At 57.0% G+C, this 11298-nt stretch overlaps 1 protein-coding gene across 1 annotated transcript; it reads left to right on the top strand.

The window, feature by feature from the left end:
* Positions 1 to 555: 555 nt before the first annotated feature.
* E2F1 (E2F transcription factor 1) lies at positions 556 to 10611 on the top strand. Its single transcript, XM_040981630.1, has 7 exons — positions 556 to 901; positions 4827 to 4917; positions 5239 to 5458; positions 8138 to 8290; positions 8830 to 8944; positions 9020 to 9242; positions 9364 to 10611. Exons 1-7 carry the CDS (start codon positions 647 to 649, stop codon positions 9609 to 9611), a joined length of 1305 nt encoding a protein of 434 aa, XP_040837564.1. The 5' UTR covers positions 556 to 646; the 3' UTR covers positions 9612 to 10611.
* Positions 10612 to 11298: the final 687 nt, after the last annotated feature.

The raw sequence follows: 11298 nt of genomic DNA on the forward strand, positions 1-11298 counted from the left end.
CTACCCCACCCCGAGGATGCTCTTTCGGGGCGGGGCGGGGCGCAGGGGTTGCGGAGGTGGCATAGGTAGGGCTCCTCGAGGATGTGAGATGTGGCTGCGGCTCCGGAAAGCAGCCTGAGGGCTCGAGCTGAGGGTGTAAAGGGTCGTGGAGGGTCACCAGGGATCTGCAGACAGGAAGATGTGCAGAACCGAGGCTCGGCCGGTCCCACGAAAGAGGAATCGGCAGAGTGGGGTGTGCCGCTGCGGGGCGGGGTCCCGGTCCCCAGGTCTCCAGCCCAGGCTGCGGGCGGGGAACGCCAAGGCGCCCGGCACCTCCCCGACAAAGCCTGCGCGCGCCCCGCCCCGCTATTGGCCACGCCGCCTCGCGCCGCCGCCCCGTCCCGCCCTTCACCGCCGGTCCAGCGTGCTGCAGCCAATGGGCGCCACCGCCGCCGCGCTCGTCACGTCGCGGACAGCCAATGGGGACGGCTTTCGGCGGCTCGTGGCTCTTTCGCGGCAAAAAGGATTTGGCGCGTAAAAGTGGCCGGGACTTTGCAGGCAGCGGTGACCGGGGGCGGAGCGGGATCGAGCCCTCGCTGGGGCCTGTCGCCATGGGTCGGCGTCGCCGCCGCCGCCTGCCACCTGGGCCGCGCGGGCCGTGAGAGCCATGGCCGTGGCCCCCGCGGGTGGCCCGTGCGCGCCGGCGCTGGAGGCCTTGCTCGGGGCCGGCGCGTTGCGGCTGCTGGACTCCTCACAGATCGTCATCATCTCGGCGGCGCAGGACGCCAGCGCCCCGCCGGCCCCTGTGGGCCCAGCCGCGCCGGCCGCGGGCCCCCACGACCCCGACCTGCTGCTGTTCGCCACGCCGCAGGCGCCCCGGCCCGCACCCAGCGCACCACGTCCGGCGCTCGGTCGCCCGCCGGTACGGACTACAGGGACGCCGGGCCGAACGCGCTGCCAGACCCCGGGGCGGGCGCGGTGTTTGGCTCGCTGGCGACCGGGGAAAGTGGGGCGGGGGAGGGGTGGACTGAGGCGCCTGGGTTGGGCCTCCGGGCTCCGCCCCGGGGTGCGTGGTGACCTCGGGCGGGTCCCTGTTGGCTCCTCTGGGCTTCGGGCCTCGGCTTCCTCCCTGCAGCAGCGGCTGGAGCGTCGGACTGGGCGATAATAATAGCCCACGTGTACTCAGCCTACGCTTACAGCATACAAGGCCTTTGGCATGTTTGAAAGCAGCTGAAACCCACAACTCCGTTGCGAGCTTGGGGAATCCAGAAAGGAGGGGGAGTGCTTTTTGGGTCACTCGCCTACAGGTGGTCGGGCTGGAATTGGAACCTAGGACCTGGCTGGATTGGGGACAGGATGATGGCACGGCTGCTTGGGGAGCTGAGGAAATTTTGGGGGTTTGACTTTTGGAGAGAAGCATGGAGGAGAACTTTCTGCCTTCTCGGTTTAACTGCCAGGTGCAGGCCTGGCCTTACAGGCCTCTGGGGACAGGCCTTCTCCGTAGGGGCGGGGTGGCAGGGCCAGCTGCTGATCCCCTCCCGCTGCCTGTCCTTCCATCTGCCACCCTCCACTCGCCCAGGCCCTGGTTGCCATGGAGCCTCATTAATCAGGCAGGCCGACCCCTGAGCCTCCAGGAGCTGTGGGGGGAAAAGGACGCCGAGCAGGGAGGTCCCTTGCTTAAGTCCTCCCTGACGGCCCTAATTCAGGCTGTGTCTGCGTGGGGGTAGGGGGGCCTATAGAAATGGGATGAATTCTAGTGGGAGAAGGGAGTGGAGGTCTGGAGCCTGGACCCGTGGGCCGTGGGCCGCAGGACAGGGTGTGGGGACCAGTCTAACTGGCACAGCAGCCTGTGGGTGAAGGTGGGGCCGGCCAGTGGGCGGGCGGGCAGGCAGGGGCTGGCCAGGCTGGATGGGGTCTCAGCAGTGGGCTTGGAACAGTGGGGGGGCACCAGGACAGGGAGTCAGAAGCTGCTCTCGGCTGCTGGGAGTGTGGGTGGCAGCTGGTCCCCGAGGCGGCGGCCTGAGAAAGCCCCTCAACCCCCTTGGCACGGTGCCCAGTGCTGCCTTCCTTCCGGAATCACCAAGATGCTAATAATAATAACAATAGCAATAGCAGCCGCCGTTGTTTGGAGGATGTTTTTGTGTGCCAGGCGCTGTGCCAAGCACTTTACCCAATTAACTCGTTTCACCCTGTCAGCGACCTTCCCTTTTTGCAGACAGGGAAGCTGAGGCCTAGAGATGCTAGGACCTTCCCCAGGCCTTCAGTTTGCGGCAGAGTCCGTTCCCGTGTCTGACCAGCTGACCTGGCCATCCTAACAGGGTGAAGAAAGCCCAGGAAGGTACTGGGGGTGGGTCACCTGGCGTGTCTCCTGTGTCTCAGGGGCCTGTCCCTGCTGGTACCAGCCTGGGGTCTGGGCAGATGACAAGGCCTTGTATCCAGAGACCTAACAGCCTGTAGGGATTGAGTTTGTGGTCCAGGGTTGTGGGCACAGGGCTCAGAGGGAAGGCCTGGGGCAAGGAAAAATGCACTCTACCCCCTTCCAGGAGTGTCAGGAGCCTGCACGTGTAGTTCCTCAGCAGTTGAGTTGTGAGTGTCCAGGAGGTGTTGGGCACAGGCCACCGTGGAGCCCCTGCCCTTCCAGGTCCTAGTGACAGTAGGTGTTCTCTGGCATCGGTGAGTGAGGTTAGGGGACTGGCACAGACAGGGTCTAAGTTTTTTGTTTTTTAATTTAAAAGATGGAATTACAAAGAGAAGGAAAGACAGAGGTCTTTATTCTCTGGTTCATTCCCCAAATGGCTGTAATGGCCAGAGTTGGGCACGTTAGAAGCCAGGAGCTTCTTTTGGGGTCTTCCCTGAGGGTCCCAAGGAGTTGGGCCATCCTCCAATATGCCTCTCCAGGAGCAGCTGGGAGACTCGAACTGGCGTCCATATGGGATGCTGGTGCAGCCGGCTTGGGATTAACCAGCTATGCCAGAGCAGCAGCCCATGTGGCCAGCTTTTTTCCTCTACTTCAGTGCCATTTTGAGGGGGGAATGTCCTTTGCAGTAAGCTACAGGCTTGGCTTCCACACCTATGACCATTTGTTGAGAACTTGCTCTATACAAGATTGTATACAGTCCTGCTGCTCCCCCAGCTCCGCCTGTCTGCCCACACCCCACTGTCAGCAGCCACCAAACAAACAATACATATTTATCATAGAAAACTTCCAAGAGATAAACTAGAAAGTTGAGGGAAGATCCAACTGCCTCCATTTCTCTTCTGTTGTGTTTTCCCTCTCTTGGAAGTTGGTTTTATTTTAGGATGGTTGTGACAGCTTTCAATTTTTAAAGTTTAAAAAAAAATTCTTTTTTTAAATTTCTATGTCAAACAGTGCCTGTTCACACTGCACACATAAGACAACCATCTCCGTGGTTTTCCCATATGGAGGTCGCCGCTGAGATGCTTCCTGTGCGAGAACTGAACTGGAGAATAGCTTTGAGCTGCTTAATCCAAAACAGACGCACATGCACTGGGAGGATGCTGTGCCGAATGCCTCACTTGACAGCTGTGGACAGGTCCAAGTGCTTAGTAACCCGCCAGGGTGAAGACCCTTCTGAGGCATGCAGATTTCTTACCAGGGAAGATTTTCGCCTCTGGCTTCTGGGCCTGAGGTTTATCTGGATGGTGCCAACAATGGGCATGCACCTGAGCCCCTTGGTGTTTTTTTTTTTTTCAGGGGAGCACTAGTAAGAAGTTGAGGGTTGCAGTTGGTGGGAACGGGTAAGGGCTCAAGACTTAAGGGTGAGGCTGGGGTTCACCACTGGCTGGTAGGGGCCGGCTCCTCTTCTGGCTGACTTCTGAGATGGAGGCCATTGCATCACTGGCTCCTGCAGGGCTGGAGGGAGTGAAACATGTTACTTCTGTAGCACTCAGTACATTCCATACTTGGCCCTTATTAGTTCTCTGTTTTCTCTGCACCTGAGGGAGTCAGTGATAGAGAGCAGTGCGGGACTGGCCAGCCTGGGGCAGGTTCACCCAGCAGCCACTGCCTGAGGGCGCATGTCCACCAAGGGGGAAGCAGCAGGTGTAGGGGCAGAGACAGCCCGGGGAGCAGAAGTTGGAGGGCACAGAGCCTGACAGAACCAGTCTTCCGAAGTTCACATGCAGAAGCAGTGGCAGGTGAGCGTCCAAGACCTCCGTTGCCAGGGATGGCTCCTGAGCAGTGCCGTGACATGGTGAGCTGTGGAGGACTAGCAGATGGATGAAGGTCACCAGCATGTGTGTGTGACCGTCCAGATGGGGGCTGTAGGGATGCGCTCTCGGTGGCTGCATGTGGTGAAAGAGTCAGTAGAGACTGAGTGAGGTTCCAGGTCAGAAAACGCTGAAGCTTGGGGAGGAGAGCTTGGGTCTACGCTTGAGCTTCAGTGGGGCCTTTGTGTTGCCAGTCGACAGGTTGGAAAGGACTCATGCATGCCAAGCATTTGTGGGCAGCAGGTGCTCTGATTCCTCAAAAGGCAGAGAAGAGGTGACTTGCCCCAAACACCTGTGTACTCTGTGACTTAAAGCAAAGAGCGTTGATGACATGGCTTTGTGGGTCAGGAACTGGGGACACCCAGCTGCACACTTCTGCCTCAGAGTCTGTTGTTGCAGCTTGATTATGAGCCCCAGCTGTACAATTGTGGAGCTGAGACTTTGACTCAGGTCTTCTGCCTTCCACTGGGTGTCTGTGCTGTGGTAGGACTGTGACCCCAGCTGGGTCCCTGGGCTTTCCCGCACTTAGGCGTCTAGGTAGAGGAGCTGAAGCAGGCACTGAGTCTCCTTGGCCTCACTCCTGGTTACTGGGCATCCTCTCACTGTTTTTGCTACAGGTGAAGCGGAGACTAGACCTGGAAACTGACCATCAGTACCTGGCTGAGAGCAGTGGGCCTGTCCGGGGCAGGGGCCGTCACCCTGGGAAAGGTACCCACACAGTTTGTGCCCAGGCCAAGGGTGAGGGTGTGGACAAACTTACTTGCAAACTGAAGTTTGGTCATGTCTGGACCTGAGCTAGTCTTGGGGGACCCAGAGGGACAGCTGGAGTGGCCAGTTGGCATGATGTTCTTCAGATCTGGGGGGATGGGGAGTTCCCTGGCCTGAAGAGAAATGCTGTGATGGGCAGCAGCCCCCCGGCCTCCCTGCCTGGCCTTGCTGAGGGACATGGACCATCTGGGCTACTCCCTGCTCTGCTGCCAAGCTGGGGGTGTGTAGCTGGGTGCTCAGGACCCTTGCCTGATTCCCCAGGTGTGAAATCCCCCGGGGAGAAGTCACGCTATGAGACCTCACTGAACCTGACCACCAAACGCTTCCTGGAGCTGCTGAGCCGCTCAGCTGATGGTGTTGTTGACCTGAACTGGGCAGCCGAGGTGCTGAAGGTGCAGAAACGGCGCATCTATGACATCACCAACGTCCTTGAGGGCATCCACCTCATTGCCAAGAAGTCCAAGAACCACATTCAGTGGCTGTAGGTACCAGTCCAGCTGGGGGCAGGCAGAGACTTGGTGCCAGGCAGAACCCAGAGGAGCTGGTAGCAGTTCCCACCATGGCTGGCTGCACCTTCCTCTTACAGTGAGGCTCCGAGAGTGGAGATGGCTTCCCTGAGGGGACGGAGCTGCAGAGCGCCCACAGCCTGCGAGCCTGTGCCAGGCAGCTCTGCATACTGTCCACCTGGGTGCCCACCGTCCGAGACAGGATAAAGAACAGCTGTAAGATCCCTCATGCCCCTTCTCAGACTTGCCATTCCACCTTTTGCTAGGTCACCAGTATTTAATTTCGGTTGCCATTGAGGAGACATTTTTCACTCGTATTCCTTTAGGGAAAAAAAAAATATTTGTTTATTTGAAAGGCAGAGCTCAGAGAGAGGAAGAGAAGCAGAGAATCTTCCATCTGCTGATTTACCACCCAAATGGATACAGTTGCTGGACTTGATCAGGCTGAAGCCAGAAGCTCAAAGCTTCTTCCTGGGGTCTGGCTTAATGGCCTAGTGGCTAAAGTCCTCGCCTTGAACACACCAGGATCCCATATGGGCACCGGTTCTAATCCCAGCTGTTCCTCTTCCCATCCAGCTCCCTGCCTGTGGCCTGGGAAAGCAGTCGAGGCCAGCCCAAAGCCTTGGGATCCAGCATCTGTGTGGGAGACCTGGAGGAAGAGGCTCCTGGCTTTGGGTTGGCTCAGCTCCAGCCATAGAGGCCACTGGGTAGTGAACCATTGGACAGAAGATCTTCCTCTTTGTCTCTCCTCCTCTCTGTGTATCTGCCTTTCCAAGAAAATCAAATAAATCTTTAAAAAAAAAAAAGCTTCTTCCTGTTCTGCCACATAGGTGCAGGGGCCAAGGACTAGGTTTTCCCACATGTATTACTAAGGAGCTGGATCAGAAGTGGGGCAGCCAGGTCTTCAGTTGGTGCCTGTTTGGGATGCCGGTGTTGCAGCAGAGGTTTAACTTGCTGTGCCGCAGTGATAACCCCACTCTTGCTCTTTTTGTGTTAATTTACAAATGATTTATCTGCGGCCTGGTGCGATAGCCTAGTGAGCAGTCTTTGCCTTGCATGTGCCGGGATCCCATATGGGTGCCGGTTCTAATTCCTGCAGCTCCACTTCCCATCCAGCTCCCTGCTTGTGGCCTGGGAAAGCAATCAAGGATGACCCAAAGCCTTGGGACTCTGCACCCATGTGGGAGATCTGGAGGGGCTCCGGGCTCCTGGCTTTGGATCAGATTGGCTTAACAATGGCATTGTGGCCACTTAGGAATTAACCAGCAGACAGAAAAACTGTCTCTGTCCTCTGTGTAAATCTGCCTTTCCAGTAAAAAGTGTGGGCATCGCATTTGGGTACCAGTTTATATCCCACCTGCTCCGCTTTAAAATTTACACACACACACACAAAAGAAATTTTTTAAAAAAATTTTATTGGAAAGTCAGATATACACAGAGGAGGAGGAGAGACAGAGAGGAAGATCTTCCGTCCACTAGTTCACTCCCCAAGCACCGGGCTGAGCTGATCTGAAGCCAGGACCCCAGAGCCTCTTCCATGTGTCACAAGGGTCCCAAGGCTTTGGGCCATCCTCGACTGCTTTCCCAGGCCACAAGCAGGCAGCTGGATGGGAATTAGGGCTGCCAAGATTAGAACCGGTGCCCATATGGGATCCTGGTGTGTTCAAGGCAAGGACTTTAACCTCTATGCTATTGCACCAGGCCCCCCAAAAACTTGTTATTTAGATAGAAAAAAGCACACACACGAAAATAATACTTTTTTAAAAAAGTTTGAAAGACAATTATACAGAAAGGAGGAGAGACAAATCTTCCATCTGTTGATTCACTGCAAGTGGCCGCAACAGCCTGAGTTCAGCTGATTTGGAGCCAGGAGCCTGGAGCCTCTTCTTGGTCTCCTTTGTGTGTGCCAGGTCCCAAGGCTTTGAGCTATCCTTGACTGCTTTCCCAGGCCACAAGCAGGGAGCTAGATGAGAAGTGAAGTGGACGGCATATGAACCGGCATCCATATGGGTAGCCACTAAGCTGTCATGGCAGAAGGATCCTCCATCCGCTGTTTCACTCCCCAAGTAGCCTCAACGACTGGATTGAGCTGATCTGGAGCCGGGAGACCCACCCTGGTGCAAGGGTCTCAAGGTATGGGCTGCGCTAGTTGCTTTCCCAGACCACAGGCAGGAACCTGGAAGAGAAGTGGGGCAGCCAGGACATGAACTGGTGCCTTCGTGGAATCCTAGCGTGTGCTAGGCAAGGACTTTAGCTATTAGGCTAACCATGCTGGGCTTGTTTGTGTCTGTTTTCATTTCTGTCTTGCCTCTTTCTCCGGGCATCTGCTACACTGTCTTTGACTTTCTTTTTCAGTGTGTGGTGTATTATCCCATTCTGCGCCATTTCCCCTGTTTTCACTTAACAGCCTATCCTGTGTTCATCTGATGCGTTCTCGTCTTTCTGTATGTGTTATGATTCATGGGCGTGGAACTGGAGGTGGGGGAGTCATCTGTTTATCCTGCCCCTTTTGTAGCCTTTGAGACTGGGCTGTGAAGCCTTAGCCAGCTGAGGAGCCGGTCCCGGAGAGGGCCACAGGTTTGACTGGTTCTCATAGTATGTGCAGAGGCAGGCTGGGTCCAGGAGGGTCTGTGAACCCACCCTGGTCTCCACAGAGGCAGCCATACCACAGTGGGCGTCGGCGGACAGCTGGAAGGGCTGACCCAGGATCTGCAGCAGCTGCAGGAGAGTGAGCGGGAGTTGGACCACCTGATGCACCTCTGCACCACCCAGCTGCGGATGCTATCCGAGGACTCGGACAGCCAGCGATATCCTTGGAGTGGCTTGTGGGACTGGAGAGGCCACCTGGGTTGTGGTTGGGGCCCTGGCTCAGCACACATGCTCTGTCAGCCGGGTTGAACTTCATCTGTAAAGGGTGAGGTCCCATTCTCCACAGTTAGTACCTAACAGTGCAGTGATTCAAGGTCACAGGCAGGTTTGCATTAATGTTTATACTTGACTTTAGCCGGAAAGGCCAAGAAGTGATTACATTGATTTTAATGTTTCCTTAAAGCTTGTGGGATAAGATGTTGCCAATCCCAGGCCCAGATTTACATTAAACATTTTCCTTGGAATTACTGTTGCAGGCAACCACCATCATCCTCAAGGGATTGGAGAAGCTGAGTGGTCCAGTTCCATTGTACAGGAGTGGAAGCTGGGCTCAGGGCAGGGAAGGGGATGTTGAACCAGGCCCTGGGTTGGGGGTCGAGAGGATGGGCGAGGCCATGCAGCCATCAGCCCCTGCCTCAGTTGTCCGGATGAGGGGCCCCCAGAAGCTAGTGGTCATATAGTCCTTGACTCCTCCAACCCTGGCCTACGTGACCTGCCAGGACCTTCGGAGCATCGTGGACCCTGCAGAGCAGATGGTCATGGTGATCAAGGCTCCTCCTGAGACCCAGCTGCAGGCTGTGGACTCTGCCCAGGTGAGTGCAGGACAGGCTGGGTTGGAATGCTGACTAGCTGGGCCTCTGTTGACCCGGCCTACTGCTCCTGCCCAGAACTTTCAGATCTCTCTGAAGAGCAAGCAAGGTCCCATCGATGTTTTCCTGTGCCCTGAGGAGACTGTGGATGAGACCAGTCCTGAGAAGACCCCATTTCAGGAGACAGTGTCCGAGGAGGAGGACAGGATGGCTAACTCTGCCACCTTGGTGCCGCCATCATCATCTCCTCCCTCATCCCCTGCGATGGATTCCAGCCAGCCCCTTCTCAGCCTAGAGCAAGGTAAGTGAGGGGTGCAGGGTAGCCAAGCTGGGGCAGAACCCTGTCGTGAGTGAGCATGGGACAGCCCCCTGTACTCCTTGTTGCAGTGTCCCTGGTCTGTGACATGCCCCTGTCTCCCCAGAACCGCTGCTCTCCCGGATGGGTAGCCTCCGGGCGCCCATGGACGAGGACCGCCTGTCCCCGCTGGTGGCAGCCGACTCGCTCCTGGAGCACGTGCGGGAGGACTTCTGCAGTCTCCTCCCTGAGGAGTTCATCAGCCTCTCCCCGCCCCACGAGAACGTCGACTACCACTTTGGCCTTGAGGATGGGGAGGGCATTAGAGACCTCTTTGACTGTGACTTTGGGGACCTCACCCCGCTGGATTTCTGATGAGGCTTGAGGGGCGGCATCTTCCAAGAAGCCTCCCTGTCCCCGCTGCGCTGGAGCCCCTTGCCCCGGCTGCCCTCCCAGCCTGTTTGGACATGGTTAATTTATACCCCTTTCCTGCCTCCAGTGGCTTCTCGCTCTGGGATCTGGCTGTTGCCAGGGAGGGGTGATTCTGTGTTTGCGGGGTGTGTGTGTGTGCACGCTTACCCCTCACATGGGTACCTGGGGTGAGCGTGGTGCGAGTGTGCGTGTGCATGGACCGGGGAATGAAGATGAACACGTCGGTGTGTGCACTGCAGATGCACCCCAGTGTGTCCGCATGCATGCGTGCGTCCCTGTGCGCGTGAAGGGGCTTGAACTGCACTTTTGGTCTCTTCTTTCCATGGGCCCCACAAAGCCCAGGGTGGTCACTGCCCCCAGCATCCTTGCCACACAGGCCAGGCAGGAGCCCTTGCCTGCCAGGGGGTACAGGACAGCGAGAGCACTTCTGTCTGAGTTTCCTGACCGAAGCTTTAATGGAGCGTTATTTATTTATCAAGGCCTCTTGGGCAGCCTGGGAATGAGCACGGGGTGGAGGGAGGCAGGACTGCAGACCCCACCCACTGCCGCTGAGCAGAGGCAGGGGGCCCTGAACTGTCTTATGCCCCACCTGAAGGAACTGAGGCCTGGGTGGTTTATTTATTGGGAAAAGGAGGGAGAGAGAGACAGACAGACTGACAGCCATGAGTGGATAGAGGGGGTGGTTCCTCTCCAGCAGGTGCAGGTCCCCAGGCGTCCCTCAGAATGGTCATAGCTGGGAGAGGGGAGTGGGGGGCCTTCTCTGAGGGTGGGCAGGAGGGGTGAGTGAAGTACCTGTCCGGCCCAGCCTGCAGGGACCCCTTGTGTGGTCTCGGATGTTCCCTGGGCCGCTGGCTGCTCTGGCTCACCCTCCAATCTGCACTTTGATTTGTTCCTAACAGCTCTGCTCTCTCCTGCTTTGGTTTTAATAAATATTTTGATGATGCTTGGGCTGGGTTTAGGGTCAGCCTGGGGGCACGTCTCGGGGGTGGGAAGTGCTGTTCTTGGTGTCCCCCCTTCATCCTGCCCCAGTCATTCTGAGCCTCATAACCCCAAGCAAAGTGGGCATCTTCACCCCAGCAATGGTCCCTGTCAAGAGTCTGGTCCTGGGAAAGACCAAGTGCCATGGGAGCACCTCAGGTGATAAGTGGACTTGCCTCTTTTGCCTAGCCCCACAGGGCAACTTATTCCAGAATGTTCTGGGCTTGTAACTGTTGGTGCCAGGTACTCTCCTGTGTAGATGCCTTCCATTGGGGGGTCTCAGGTGCTCATGGAGATTTGCATAAATGCAAAGATCTGGGAGAGCTTCCTGAAGTGGGGGGTGTTTGTGCTTGGATTGATAACAGGGGTGAATGGGAGTTCACCTGAGGTGCACACTAGGTTGGCTGACCTGGAATCCCGCGGTATGAGGGAGGAGGGGACCTGGGAGCTCCAGTGGTGTGGTGCAGCAGGAATATTGAAATGGAGGGCTCGTAGGCATCAAAGGGGAAAGTTGAGGCCTGGACTTCCTGAGACCCTGTAAAGCTCTCTGTTGCATGGTGTTGAGGCTGGCTGGGGTCCTGAGGCCAGAGACCTGGGCGAGGTGGCATCCCTGGGTAGGCTTTCTGACTCCATGGCGGCCACCCCTCCCGAG

This window comes from Ochotona curzoniae, unplaced genomic scaffold (assembly GCF_017591425.1).
Source record: "Ochotona curzoniae isolate NIBS_2020 unplaced genomic scaffold, NIBS_Ocur_1.0 contig_3520, whole genome shotgun sequence".
NCBI lineage: Eukaryota > Metazoa > Chordata > Mammalia > Lagomorpha > Ochotonidae > Ochotona > Ochotona curzoniae.

Coding starts and splice junctions, on each gene's coding strand:
- E2F1 (XM_040981630.1), top strand. CDS start 647: ATGGCCGTGGCCCCCGCGGGTGGCCCGTGCGCGCCGGCGCTGGAGGCC. Junction 5,459..8,137: donor AAGAACCACATTCAGTGGCT/GTAGGTACCAGT, acceptor TGGTCTCCACAG/AGGCAGCCATACCACAGTGG. Junction 8,291..8,829: donor GAGGACTCGGACAGCCAGCG/ATATCCTTGGAG, acceptor GACTCCTCCAAC/CCTGGCCTACGTGACCTGCC.